At 39.8% G+C, this 15420-nt stretch overlaps 1 protein-coding gene across 1 annotated transcript in view; it reads left to right on the top strand.

Moving 5' to 3' along the window:
* CFAP20DC (CFAP20 domain containing) overlaps nt 1-15420 on the top strand; it is a gene marked incomplete at both ends in the record, with an annotated part of 221166 nt that overhangs the window by 73421 nt on the left and 132325 nt on the right. Inside the window, one exon of the mRNA XM_080926402.1 lies at nt 723-837. Coding sequence (XP_080782528.1) covers nt 723-837 — 115 coding nt within the window. The remainder of the gene's footprint in view (nt 1-722; nt 838-15420) is intronic.

Genomic DNA, 15420 nt, shown 5'->3' with positions numbered 1-15420 from the left:
CCGTTTGACAGTATAGCAGTCCAGGATGGTTTGTGAGTTTCCAGCCTGGCGTGTTACCTTTGAGACATAAAGGAAGCAGAACATAAAATGAGCCTCTATCAACTTGAAGCAAGCCTAATCTTTGTGATCATGGCTGTGGTCTAAATCTATTATAGATGTTCAGATTTGGTGTCCTTGGTATCACTGTGGGGTGACCTGAATAGTGAGCAGTAAACGTGTGTATTAAAATTCTAGCTGGAAGATATGTGCTTAGGAAGTGAAACAGACACTTGGTGCTTCGTGTCTGTCTCTTCGCAGACTAAGAGCCTATGGAAAATGACAGGTGCACTTTTAGGGAAAGAAACCCATAATATTTTCCTATTTAGTGGGTGACAGTATGTCCCAAGATAACATGAGCTTAAGGGGCTGGAACAAGCATGGTTATTAAAGGCTAACAGTTTCCCAGTTCATACAAATTGCATTTTTTTATAGGCTGGGGGACTGTGGAAACGTAGTGTACAGTGATGAAATAAATTAGCATATTAAGTGAATCTACACATGGAGGCCTGTGAGCACTGTGAGTTTAAGGAAGAGATTTTATTACTTCTTGAAAGAAAATGACAATTCTTCAGTTCTGTTCGATCTGCATGTTAGAAAGAGCCAATTGATAAATTACATCATTGTAATGAGTATCCAAGGAAATGTATTTTAAATTCATGGGAATACACCCTGTCTCTCTCCAGAATTACTGATTTAGGGAACATCAAAAGAAGATTGTATTTATCTACAGTCCATAAGGAAGTGTCTTCAACACCTCTTCATGCAAAGATCCCACTCTTCATGATCAAGCGTAAAATCGTAAGTATCACATGAATGTTTCCTAAAAGAGGAATAAATTTAATCCCCAAGATATTTATTATGGGAATTCTTTGTGAATAAGGCCCTTTGTTATGTACCATGATGCTTATGTCCTTGCTCCTTGATATCCACTAGGTAAAAGATTATTCAAATGCAGTGTCACCAAAGCTGTGAAGGAAGCCCACTAGAGAGAAAGAGATGCCACCAATTCTGTAAAAGGGAAAGAAATTATTTGTTGGCTAGTTGCAGGATTCATCCAGGGGACCATATTTGTGTGGCTTTGGAGGACAGGTAATCAGGGAGAATCAGGAACCTAGCACCCTAAGCAAAGGGACAACGTGGGCAGAGCTTGGATGTCAGAAGCAGTGACTCTCGGGAACACAGGTTCGTCATCCTTGTTATCAGAGTTAAGCAGCTGAGGAAGTTCCTCAGCCCAACAGCCTGGCCTGGCAGGAAGACTTGGCCTGCTGGGCAGCTTCAGAAGGTCCGCTTGGTGGACTAGTGTTTCTCAAACTTCAGTCAGGCTGGGTACCATGTTTGGGTACCACCTGTTCTAGAATATGCTTCATATTTGTTTTAAATTGTCTCACAATTTTTGCTTTACTTTACTTAAAAAAGCTTTATGTAAGTTTTATAAGTTGAACACTTCATATGATCTTTCAAAATAAAATATAAATAGGGTTGTAGAGATGTCAGGGATAAAGTGCTTACTGTGTAAGCAAAAGGACTAGACCTCAAATCCCCAGAATACAGGTAACAACTACACGGGAGTAGCAGCCACTTCAAATCCCAACAGGCAGGAGGTCCCTGGACCCACCTAGCTAACAAGACCAGGCAGAATTGGTAAGCTTCGAGTTTAGCAAGTGACTACCTTGATAAATAAAGTGCAAAGCAGTCAAAAAGACAAGCAGTATCAACTTCACATATATGCCACTGTCATGAAGAAAAGAAACTAGCTACAGCTGAGGAGGGTCATGGATGTAGATCAGAGATGCAGAGCCTGACTTGTATGCAGTACATTCTGACCTGCTCTACCTTCCCAAACTTACTAGCATGGTTTTGCCATAACCTGTTATTTCTATTACATGTATATTTTAAATTATAAAGAAACACACATATTTCAAAACATAGCAAGAGTCTCAACCATAGTCTACATAATGCAAAGATGCTGAGATTTAAGTCTTAATAGGTCCCTTTCGAGGAGTGCCTGGCATATAGTTAGCCCTGGGTGAAGACCGCAGCTGTCTGCACTTCAGTGCTACTTGCTGCAAAGCCTGTGGGATTGGCCCTCCCTGGGCCAGTCGCTGTCATGGGGCTCTCTACTCTCGGACCTTTGTACTCTGCCCTTCACTCACCTGCATACCTAAGATTGCATGGTCCTATTGATCTGCCTGACTTCTCCATCAGATGATGAGCATGTCCTTATTGAGCTTTTAGCCCTAATTCCCGTGTGTACGAGATACACACAAGTCTTACCATGCCTCCTAGTAAAATAATGAGTGTTTTTTAGCCAAACCATATAGGCTTTGTAATATGCTTAGTGACTGCACAAGTGTCCAGGCATATTCCAACAAATGTTGAGAACTTGCTCTTATTCCTCTCATTTTCCTCCTAATTGACAATGATGAAGCAGAAGTTGACCTACTGTATTCCCACTGAATCTCCATGAACTAAAACTGAGTCATGTTTTAAGGACAGTTTCTATCCCAAGTAGCAGAGAAGCTAAGCACACTCCCCATCCAAGATACCATCCCCAAAACACTACTACCTATGGTGAGAATTTTGGTTTCCTTAAAAAAAAATCCACTTATGTTATGTGCATATTTTGTTTTTATCGCAGGACATAGGTAAGATACTGCTTCATAGCTGGTGATTAGGATTTGCTCCATACACTAGCAGGGCCATGCTTTTTGCCAGCCACAGATAGTTTAATTCTGGGGACTCTCAAGAGGGTTTAAATGGAGGGTTCCAAGAGGGCTCTGCTTCTGCTCTTCCTGCTGCTTCTATTTTCTTCTGTTGGATTTGCTGGATTTCTGGTTTGCTGTTGATGGATTGCTAGGTATTCTGATAGCAAAGACTGGACTTGCCCCTAAGATGCCCAATCAGCAAGAAGTAATCTAAAGAGATCTATGCCTCCTTTTCCCTTTAGCCATCTTTCTTTTCTACCTAGTATTGAGGAGTTAGAAGGGATTAGGTGGAATAAGGATGGATAAATGATAGATATAGATTTAATACAATACCTAAAAAAGAAAATTAAATCAAATCAAATACATCAACACCTGCCCTATTGGTATGATATTTTCCGAGGGTTGGTTTTAGTTTTCATTGTTGGTTGGGTTGGGTTGAGTTGGGGTGGGCTGGGTTGGGCTGGGCTGGGTTGGGTTGGGTTGGGTTGGGCTGGGCTGGGCTGGGCTGGGCTGGGCTGGGCTGGGCTGGGCTGGGCTGGGTTGGGTTGGGCTGGGCTGGGCTGGGCTGGGCTGGGCTGGGCTGGGCTGGGCTGGGCTGGGCTGGGCTGGGCTGGGCTGGGCTGGGCTGGGCTGGGCTGGGCTGGGTTGGGTTGGGTTGGGTTGGGTTTGGTCATTCACTTTTTCTCTCCATTATCATTTGTAGCTTGCTTAATGGCAAACCTAACCTAATTGGGCATTCTAAAATCACTTCCACTAACATTTAAAAGTTGGAAGATCTCATACAAATTCCTGACTTCCGACCTCTGTAGACATCTCAGCTTTCTGAATCTGAGCCCACAACATTTCTAAAGGAGATGAATCTCTGAGTCCTCTCAATTGTTAGGGTGTATGCCTGCACTAAGAGGCCTCCATTTTGCTCAGCTTTCTGCCTGGGACTTCTAGGAGTTAAGTACAGCCCTGATTCAGAATAGAATTGCCAAATTATTCACTTCTCCTTCATTCTGTAGCTAAATCCTTTCAATACCAACAGGCAATAAAATTAAATTCTCATGGCCATTATGATCTGAATATTTAGATATAGGCCAATTTCTATTTCAATTATCTTTAAATGCTAACCTTCCAAATTTATTTTCCATAGTATTCTTAATTATGAAGATTTACTTTAACCTTTAAGTTATAGCAATTTATGTTTTTAACTTGAGTTCTCAGTGTCAAGAACAATTTTAAAAATTAATCACCATCACATTAGTCCGTGGAGATACCAACGTTATCAGGAATCACTGGAGTCCCTTTCATTCCTTCTTCACTGTAATTTCAGGTAGTTGGTGTGTCAGATGTGCATCAATGTCTTGCTACTTACAAAACACGTGCTATAAAGTCTAATCAATGTGATTGTTTGACTGGGAAGCTCAGTTATGGCCATTGCTCAGAGTGAGTCACACTGGAGACAGAATGAAGCAGTGTGGGAAGTCCCCATGCCAGTTCTTCAGCAGCCTTTGCCGCTCAGACATCTAGTGTTTCTCATTTAGATGGATAAAATACTGTGTGAACTAAATTCTAGTGGCATTTGTTATAAATTTTAATTCAAACTAGAGATCTAGTCTATTGCACCCAAAACTGCTCAAAGAACATGGTGCCCCATTTTCTCAAACATCATGTTTCCCAGTGAGCCAATATTTGGATTTTTTAAACAATATTTCATTTGTTTAGTATCACTGAATGAGAAGGGAATGAAAGAGGCAGGCATACACAGATACACGGTTATCTAAGATGCATCAACTGGTCTCTTAAAATGTTCGTAGCCTGGTCTTCACCGTAGTATTTATGGCATTTATTTAAGGGTCAGTAACTGTTTGGTCTCACCTATGTGAAATTAGTCTATAAATATCCATTTTTCTCTTTGTTCCTGCCAGGCTATTACCGGTACTGCATTTGTTTGAGGAGTGGGGAACTTGTCCTCTGCTGGCCTCGGGGGCTTAAACCACCCAAAGGCAGTTGGAAACAGATGAGCTTTAAGGCTAGCCCATACTTAAAGCCTGTGCACAAACAGGATGCTGTTAGAAGTGAAGTGTGGGCCTTGGGGCTTGATCATAGGCATCCAGATTCTGGCTCTGTTGTGTTTTGACTGCAGACCCTTAGTCTGCATTCTCTGCATTTCTCAGCACTTCAGTTTTCTTGTCATGTAAGCAGGATCAGTGGTAGAACTTACCCAGTAGAGTTGCTTGAGCTAAATGAGTATTGTCTTAGCAACACCAAGCTCACAGTAAATGCTCATGTAATATTAGGTTAAAAAATCTGCTGTTTTCCCCAGACCTGCACCCCATTAACTTGTGCTTTAATTGAAAATGAACGTCTGGACTGGTTTAATTTAATTAGAAGATATCAGTTTACTAAATGCATGTGAATCCAAAAATAAATATGATCTTTCTCAGGGATAGTATAATACTACACAATTACTCATAGGAGACCAGGCCAAAGAGCACTGCTATTCAAAGAACATACCAGATATGGTTAGTCAAACTGGAAATGTTTACAAATAATTTAATTTCCTTTGGGAACAAGATTTCATGGTTTAAAGTGAAATTCAGAAGCTGGGTCAGACTGCATTCACAGTATCCAATATACAATAAAAGATGTTGGTAAAGGCACAGAGCGAACAAAGCAAAGTGTGATGTGTAAGGATGGGATATAAGATGGAAGGTGACACCCAGATAAGGACTTCTACTTTTTCCCGGGGACTGGGAGTTGAGAAGCACCTACTCTGCAGAAGCAGAGCCAGGGTCCCTTCTAGAGGGTCAGCCACATTTGGAACTCGAGCGTTCTGCCTCCAGTGCCAACTGCTCCCAACTGCAGAGGGTTGAACCCAACTTACGACAAAGGGAACATCTCAGAAAGTTAAAGAAGAGATAAGCCACGTGCATGACAGCGACAGTACAGAGGAAGCATGGAGACCAGTTCACCCAGCTAATAAAAATCTGCAAATGGAAGGCAGCTGGTTCAGAATTCAGGTCCTTCCATAGCTCTGTAGAAGTGCAGTCAGTGCTGCTCAAACTGTTCCACAGGACAGAGAAGGAAACGCTACCAAACTCATTTTATAAAACTAATATTACCCACATCAAAATCAGATAAGGACACGGCAACAAATATGATTATAGGCCAGTCTCCTGACAGAAACACAGCTGCAGAACTTCTCAATAAAACATGTGCAGGCTGATTGCAGCTGCTCATCAACAAGATCATTTACTATGATTGGGCTTCCTTCCAGGGATGACAGAATTATCAGGCATTTCTTAGGGTTTCTGCTACTCTGCTAAAACAGTGACCAAAAAAGCATGGGAAGGAATGAGTTTATTTCGTCTTACAAGCTGTAGTCTGTTATTCAGAAAATCAGAGCAGAATATCAAGGCAGGAACTTGGAGGCAGGAACTGAAGCCTACGGAGGGTTGCTTCTCACTGCCTTGTTCCCTGTGGCTTGCTTATAGCACCCAGGACCACCTTCCCAGGGCTGGCACCTCGGATGGGGGAATTTTCTCAGCTGAAGTTCCCTCTCCCAAAATGAGTTCAGCTTGTGTCACCTTGACATAAAACTTGCCAGCATAATGTGTCTCTCAGTAAATCAGATGCAGGAAGAACCTTTAACAAAATGCAGTGTTGCTACAGGAAGAAAGTCTTAAAGAAAGTTGGACTAAGAGGAACAGACATTAGTATAAGAAAGGATAAAGATAACAAAACTCTAGCCAACAGTATTATAAGTAAAAGCTAAATTTCACAATTAGAAATGTCATGAGTGTATCCTCTTTCTCTACTCTTGTTCCATATAGTGCTTGAAGGATTAGCTTGGTAAGGAGAGGGGAAAGATACAAAAGAGTCACTAAAGAGTCCACCAGAAAACTTAAAATTGATAAACCTGAAGTAACAGAATATAAAATAGACATAAAAAATCTAATTTCTGATGAAACATGGAATTAGAAAAGGCTCAGAATATCTAAAGCAAACATGAATTAAAAGAATGTGCTGGTGATATCATAATGCCTGACTTCCGGCCACACATAGTGCCAGACTAACAAGAACAGCATGGCTCTCTGGTGGCAAAAACAAATCCATGAATCACCGTAATCGGATCAAGGACTGGAATTAAATCCACACAGCTGCAGACATCTCATTTTCAAGAAGGGTGCTAAAAACACTCATTAGAGAAAGATGGCTTCTTCAACAAATGGTGGAAGAAAAACTGGATATCTAAATGTAAAGGAGAGACACTCGACCTACATTGCAAATTCCATATAAAAATCTATTCGTGCGGGATCAAAGACCTTAATGTGAGAGCTCACTCCCTGAATCTGCCATAGGAAGAGAGTTCAGTACATAGGATAAGCAAGGACTTTCTGAAAAAAACTCCAGGAACTGAGATAATGAAAACTGACGAAATTCAAAAGCTCTGCACCACAGAGGAACGTGTATAGTCAGCCTGCAGAACAGAAAACCTTTCCTGGCTGTACATCTTGTTATATCTGTGGATCGGAGTTTGGAAAACACCCACTGATGTTGCCATGTTCTTAAGTCCTAAGACCAAGAGTTGTACCAGATCACAGGATGATAGAAATAAAAACAGTTCATTAAGAAAAAGAAAGGCATTCCCAAGCACTGGAGTGAACTGGGAAAAGGCTTATACGAGCACCCTCTTTCAGGTCTGTGTAACAGTGGATTTTTTTCAGCTGTGTGTTTCATGTTGCCTATGTGGGAAAGGGTTCCCAGCCTCTCTCCCCACTGGCTTTCATGTAAGCTGCTGCTCTTTCCAGACCCCACTCTCCTGACAGTCTGACAGCTGACTGATTAATAGATACCTAGAATATGTAAAGAACTCAGGTCCTCCTCACACTGCATAGCAAGTGCTTTCTGTCTGCACAGTTATCTCCCCAGCCCAGTTGTTAATAGTAACTATTAGTGTGTGAGAAATACCTAGATGAGCAAAGTATACTCCTCCGTATTTACTTGACAGTGTTTCCTTACATTATTTGATTTTGAGGACTCTGGCCTAATGGGCAGTTGCTTATATGAGGAAGTGGTAGACCTGTGGACTGTATATGGTGAGTAGAGAATCAGTTGGAAGAGGTGGGTCTCTGGCAGCATTTCAACAAAAGATATGACTTGTCCTGGCCCCTTGTCTCCTCTGTGCTTCTCGCTGCAACAATACCTCACTGCACTTCTCTTCCACCTCGAACTTCCCCATAGTGTTCTGCTTTGTAATAGACCCAGAAAATATGAGACGTTCTAAAATATGAACCAAAATAATTCTCGAGAATTTGTCAAAGAAAACATATATTACTAGCATAATTTGTCAACTCTAAATGGGTACAAACTTAAGTCAGAGAGCTTAAAAATGTATAGAAAACTAAAAAATACAAAGGAGGAAGGCAAACACAGTGAGCAAAACTGTAAGACGACTCCCTGTATTTAATCATTCACTTTACATCCCGATTACAGCCCCTCCTATCTCTCCTCCAAGTTCCACCCTCTTTTCTCATCACCCCTACCTCTTCTTGAAGAAGGGGATCACCCTCCTCATACCAACCCACCCTGGCACTTCAAGTTCCATCAGGACTAAGTGCATCCTCTCCCACTGAGGCCAGACAAGGCAGCCCAGGGTAAAAGAGGGCAACAGGGTTTAAGTCAAAGATGGCCCCCTGCTTTAATTGTTAGGGGACAAACATGAAGACCAAGCCACTCATCTGCCACACTTGTGTAGAGGACCAAGATCCAGGCCATGAGTACTATTGGGTTGGTGGTTCAGGATGTTGAAGCTCCCATGGGCCCAAGGGTACATGACTCTGTAAGTCTTCTTGTGGTTTCCTTGACCTCTCCTGCTCCTTCAGATCTTTCTCCAAGTCTTCCACAACACTCCTGGAGCTCTGCCTGGTGTTGAACTGTGGTCCTCTGCATGTTTCCATCAACCATTAGAGAAAGACTCTCAGAAGACAGTTATGCCAGGCTGCTGTCTCCAAGCATAGCAGAGTATCATTATTAGTGTCATGGGCTGGCTCTTCCTATGGGGTAGGTCTCAAATCGGGCCAGGCATTGGTTATTTGCTGATGAGTATGGATATTAATTGGGTTATATGGTTTGTGGGAGTTTAATTTTTTAATTCCTTATATATTTTAGATATTAGCCCCCTGTCAGATGTAAGTTTGGTAAATTACTTTTTCCATTCTGTAGGGTGCCATTTTGTACTATTGGCAGTGCCTTTTGCCTTACAGAAGCCTTTCATTTTACTGAGGTCCCATTTATCAGTTGTTGATCTTAGTACCTGAACTGTTGGTGTTCTGTTCAGGATGTTGCCTCCTGTGCCATTGTGTTCAAGGCTATTTCCCACTTTTTCCTCTGTTGTACTTAGTGTGTCTGGTTTTGTGTGAGGTCTTTAACCCACGTAAACTTGAGTTTTGTGCAGGATAATGAATATGGTTCTAGTTTCGTTCTTCTACATGCAGATGTCCAGTTAGACCAGCACCATTTGTTGAGGATGCTTTCTTCTTTCCATTGTATGGTTTTGGCTTCTTGGTCAAAAATCAAGTATCCATAGGTATGTGAGCTTATTGCAGTGTCTTCGATTTGATTCCCCTGATCATCATGTTTATTTTTGTGCCAGTATCATGTGGGGTATTTTTATTACTATTTCTCTGTAGTACATCATGAGATCAGAGATGGTAATACCTCCAGAAGTTCTTTTATTTTACGGGATAGTATTAACTATCCAGGTTTTTTTTTTTTTTTTTTTTTTTTTTTTTTTTTAATATGTAATGTTAAGAATTTCACTGCCAGGGTCTAAAAAGAATTGTGTTGAAATTTTGATACTGTAGATTGCTTTTGATTAGGTAGCCATTTTTACTGTTAATCCTACCAATCTATGAACACAGCAGATCTTTCTATATTCTGATATCTTCTTCAGTTTCTTTCTTCAGAGACTTGAAGTTCTTGTCATATGGGTCTTTAACTTGCTTGGCTAGAATTACACCAAAATATTTTATATTATTTGTGGCTTTTGAGAAGAGTGCTGTTTCTCTAATTTCTTTCTCAACCCATTTAAATAATTTGTATAAAGTAGGGCTACTGATTTTTTTTTTTACTTAATTTTGTATATAGCCACTTTACTGAAGGGATTTATTAGCTTTGGAGTTTTGGGGCTCACTATCACATCTGTAAATACAGATAATTTGACTTACTCATTTCTAGCTTGTGTCCCCTTGATCTCCTTTAGTTGTCTTAATGCTCTAGACCATCAAGTACCATATTGGATAGATATCAAGACAGTAGACAGCCTTGTCTTGTCCCTGATTTTGGGAGAATTGCTTTAAGTTTCTCTCTTAACAACATACTAAGATGTTAGCTATTGCCTCCCTGTATATGGCCCTAATAGTATTTAGATATGAGCTTTGTATCCCTGATTGCCTCAACATTTTTATTATGAACAGGTGTTGGATTTTGTCAGCATCTTTTTTAGAGTCTAATGAGATGATCATGCAGCTATTTTCTTTCAGTTTGTTTATATGGTGGATTACATTGATGGCTTTTTGTGTGTTGAACCATCCCTGTATCCCTAGGATGTAGCCTCCTTGATTGTGGTGGATTATGTTTTTGATGTGTTCTTGGATTCCATTTGCAAGTATTTTCTTGAGAATTTGTGCATCGATGTTCTTAAATTTGTCTGTAATTCTCTTTGTTTATTGAGTCTCTGTGTAGTTTGGGTATCAGGATGACTGTGGTCTCATAGAATGAGTTTCACAATGTTTCTACTGTTTCTATTTTGTGGGATAGTTTGAGGACTATTGGAGTTATCTCTTCTTTCAAAGTCTAGTAGGATTGTCTCTAAAACCATCTGGCCCTGGACTTTGTGGACAGGGGAAGTTGGGAGACCTTTGATGATTGCTTCTATTTCCTTTGGGGTTACAGGAGTGTTTAAATTGTTTAACTGTTATTGATTTAATTTTGGTAAGTGGAGTCTGTCAAGAAAATTATCCATTTTGCTTAGATTTTCCAATTTTGTAGAGTATAGGCTTTTGAAGTCAAATCTAATGATTCTTTGGATTTCCCCAGTGTCTGTTGTTATATCACCCTTTTATTTCGGATTTTCATAATTTGGATATTGTCTCTCTGTCTTTTGATTAGTTTAGCTAAGTGTTTGTCTTATTTCTTTTCTCAAAAAAAAATTACAGCTCTTAATTTCACTGACTCTTTGTATTGTTCTCTTTGTTTCTAATTTATTGATTCATCCCTGAGTTTTATTATTTCCTGCCATCTACTCGTCTTGAGTGTGTTTGTTTCTTTTTGTTCTAGAGATTTTAAGTGTGCTTTTAACTTGCTAGTTTGAGACCTCTTTATGGGAACAATTACTGCTATGAACTTTCCTCTTATCAGTGCTTTCATTGTGTCCCATAAGTTTGAGTATGATATACCTTCATTTTTATTGAACTCTTGAGAGTCTTTCATTTCTTTCATTAAGTCTTCCCTCACCCAGTGGTCATTGCGTAGAGAGTTGTTCAGTTTCCCTGAGTTTTTGGGCTTTCTGGTGTTTCTGTTGTTATTGATGTAAAGCTGAAATCCATGGTGATCTGACAAGATACAAGGGGTTATTTCAATTTTATTGTATTTGGTAAGACTTGCTTTGTGACTAATTGTATAGTCAATGTTGGAGAATGTTTCATGACATGCTGAGAAAATATATTCTTTTGTGTTTGAGTGAAATGTTCTGTAGATACCTGCTAGTTCCATTTGATTCATTGGTTTCATTACTTTTTGTTTAGTTTCTGTCTCAAAGATCTGCCCATTGGTGTTAATAGAGTGTTGAAGTGTTCTGTTATTAATGTATGAGGGTCAGTGTATGATTTAAGCTTTAGTAATGTTTCTTTTATAAATGAGGGTGCCCTTGCATTTGGGTCATGGTTCTTCAGAATTGAGATGGCATCTTGGTGAATTTTTCCTTTGATAATTATGATATAGTCTTTGCCATCTCTTCTGATTAATTTTGCTTGAAAGTCTATTTTATTAGATATTAGAATAGCTACACCAGCGTGCTTCTTGGGTCTGTTTGATTGGAAAACTTTTTTTCAAGCTCTTTACTATGAGGTAATGTCTGTCTTTATTACTGAGATGTTTTTTGTAAGCAGCAGAATGACAAGTCTTGTTTTTTTACATCCACTTTTTTAGCCTGTGTACTTTTATTGAGGAATTGTGTTCATTCATTAAATTAATGACCGATGGATGTTAATTCCTGTGATTTTGATATTTTGATGTTGGTGGTAGGAAAGAGGGGGAGGAGGGAGAGAGAGAGAGACAGAGTGAGAAAAAGAGGGAGAGTATTTTGGTTTGGGTTTTGCTGGTGTTGAATTATTTATTTTCTGTGTTTTCTTGGGTGTAATTAGCCTCCTTGTGTTGGAGTTTTCCTTTTGCTATCTTCTGTGGGGCTGGATTTGTGTTGACATTTTTTTTTTTTTCATGGAATATCTTGTTTTCTCCATCTATAGCGATTTAAAGTTTTTCTGTGAATAGTAGTCTGGGCTGATTTCTGTGGTCTCTTAGGGGGTACAAGATATATGCCTTCTGGACTTGAGAGTCTCTGTTGAGAAATGAGGTATAATTAAGATAGGTCTGCTGTTATATGTTACTTGGACTTTTACTCTGTCAGCTCTTTCTTTGTTCTGAACATTTTGTGTTTTGATTATTATATGGCAGAAAGATTGTCTTTTCTGGTTCAGTGTATTCATGTTTTGAAAGCTTATTCTATGTTTATAGCCATTTCATTTTTTAGATTGGAGATTTTTTCTTCTGTGATTTTGTTGAGAGCATTTTCTGGGCCTTTTGCCTTCTTTTATTCCTATTATTCATAGGTCAGTCTCTTTATAATATCCTAGATTTCTTGGATATCTTGTGTTGTAGTAAATTTTAAAAATAAAAATGGCTTATCTCTTTATTGGCTCCACAGTCTCACTCTGTGGGCCCGCTTCTAGTATGGAGCCACGCGTACCTCTGTCGCTCCATCTAAGCCACTCCCACGATCTCATTTTGTCCACATGACTTCTTTCTCTTGGCGGTTTACACCGCCTTTTTACTGCCTCCGTCCCGGGGTGCTTCTTTACCCCAAATCCCAACACAAACACAAACAGTGCCAAATAGCTTTTCATACAAGGTTATATATCAAACTCTCAATCCACAAACTCTTTACTCAATAAGATTACATCAAATAGACAAAGATACAAACTGCCCTATTTAACACCTATAAAGCCCACCTGGATCTAGTTAATCCTTCTGGATCTCCATCTTGGAGTTTCCTCTCAATCCTTCTCAGTCTACTCCACCTCCCATACCTCGCCCAGTCACTGGCTCTCCTTTATTTTTCTAATTAAAATGGGAAGGTTCAGATGAAGTCACCTCATGAGTACATGACTAGGCAGCCCTTCTTGGGGAAGTGGAATTAATATTAAAATACAAACAGTTGCAGGACCATCTACAATTTTGTGTCAGAAACTTTTTATACTTAAGATTTTCTTTGACTGATACATCTATTTCTTTTATTGTATCTTTTATACCTGAGTTTTTTCTTAGATCTACTGTATTTTCTTCATGGTGTGTTATGGCCTACTGATAGAAAACAAAGCACATATCAGCTCTGTTGTGCCCCAGTTAGACCCATCAGTCTGGGTGTTGACATGCAGTGACATAGAACCTGCATGTTCTATGGCCAAGCAGGCCTCCTCAGGAGGGAAGGGATGGAGTTTCTGCTGGCTGTGGGATAGGGTCTAATCTGGGTATTCCTGAGTCCCAACAGACCTGGATATTTTTGAGGCCCTGCAGGCCTCCTTGGAAGGGAAGCCAATAGAACTGGGGCTCAGGTGGACAATGTACAGCTCACTTCTGCTGGTTGGTCTATTCCTTCCTTTAATACTGTTAAAAAATCAGGAAGACTATATGCTAGGCAAGTGCTGTCAATCAACCTGAACTGACATTTTTTAAATTTGTCTAATGACTACAGAATATATATTGTTTTCAAGTGTACAATGAATGGTCACTAAGATGTTTAAAATGTGAATCTCAGAAAACATACTGAAGATGACAGATGGTCTTTCCACTGTCAGATTTTTTCTGTTGCTTATATATTAAACTCTAACAAATATTTAAGGTTAATAGTTCTTGCCTGCTGCATTAAAGTTGTGTATAGAAATGCAATAATTAAAGATTGAGAAAATGTCAAATATCTCAAGGACTTTAATAATGTCTAATACCCCCAAGAATATTGAAAACATATTTTATAAAGATCATCTGTGATTCATATAATCCTCTTGTTAGGAGAAAAGAGTTTATCCTCATTCCTAGAACATTGTAGCATATTTCATAACTTTTATATGAATATCAAGTTATTTGTTGAAGCTTATAAAAATTATGTCTTTTATAAAATCAGCTAATCCAGTATATATATGAATATATTTCTATTTTCTCTAGCCAAGTTGGATTTGTGAAAGGTTTCCCCATTTTTTTTCTTAGGATCCACCTTCTTGGTGGTAGATGCATGGAAAAAAAGTTTCCAATTCTCAGACATGTGCTTAATGACTAAAAGATGAAAGTGCATGTGTATGCATGTATGTGTACATAAAGACACAAGTGCATTTACATATGTTCATATATCCACATATAGACACACACCTGCCATTACCTACTGAAGATTTTCCAACCAAGCATGAGTCATGTAGAGTAAGTAGAGGCGTTATTCCTGCCACAGAGAAGCACTGGCTCCCTGAACTCTGAAGGAGATGGGCTGTAATTCCCCAGCAGAGCTGGCGGCACAGCACAGTGCACAGCAACGCTCAGATAAAGGAACGGACCCTGAGGTGAAGTGATACGCACGCTCACCTGTCTTCTGGACCTGGTAGACATCTTGTTTTCACCCAAACTGAGTGGCATCTCCGAGTCTTTGCAGAAATAGAAGGAGTCAGCTTTGCTTTGTTTGGTTGATTTTGAAGGCAGACATACGAGCAACATTTATCTCCAAATGTGAAAGGGAGGAGAGGTGTGTAGTGGAAGGGAAGGTTGTCACAGAGAACCACTTAGCTCCAGTGTGTGGAACATTTACAGCCCCATTAATGAAATCTCAGAATATGAAATGCTAGGGAAAAGAGAGTAAGCAAAAGATGATAATCCGGGAGAGCAAACTTTAGAAAGTAAGTAACCCTGAAATAGGGTCAGGAGGTGAATTCATTTTTAAAACTGGGGGAAAAATACATAAAATATGGGAGGGAAAAATAGGCTAACTAAACAGTATGAGCAGGAAAAACTTTGTCAATACTGGGCTTTTATTTGCATGATGGTGAACATGGTTTTTATGTAATTTTTTTTTCAGCTAACTGCACTGGCTGGTTTTGTATGTCAGCTTGACCAAGCTAGAGTCATCAGAGACAAAGGAGCCTCAGTTGAGGAAATGCCTCTGTGACATCTAGCTGTAAGGCATTTTCTCAATTAGTGCCCACTGGGGGAGGGCCCAGCCCATTGTGAGTGGTGCAGTCCTTGGGTTCTGTAAGAAAGCAGGCTGAGCCAGCTATGGGAAGCAAGCCAGTGAGCAGCACCCACCTTCTATGGCATCTGTATCAGCTCCTGTCTCCAATTCCTAAGCCTTTCTTGAGTTCCTGTCCTGGCT

This window comes from Micromys minutus (genome assembly GCF_963924665.1).
Source record: "Micromys minutus genome assembly, chromosome: 12".
Taxonomy (NCBI): Eukaryota; Metazoa; Chordata; class Mammalia; order Rodentia; family Muridae; genus Micromys; species Micromys minutus.
Note: the sequence above shows the minus strand (reverse complement) of the source record. Positions and strands in the feature narration are given on the sequence as shown.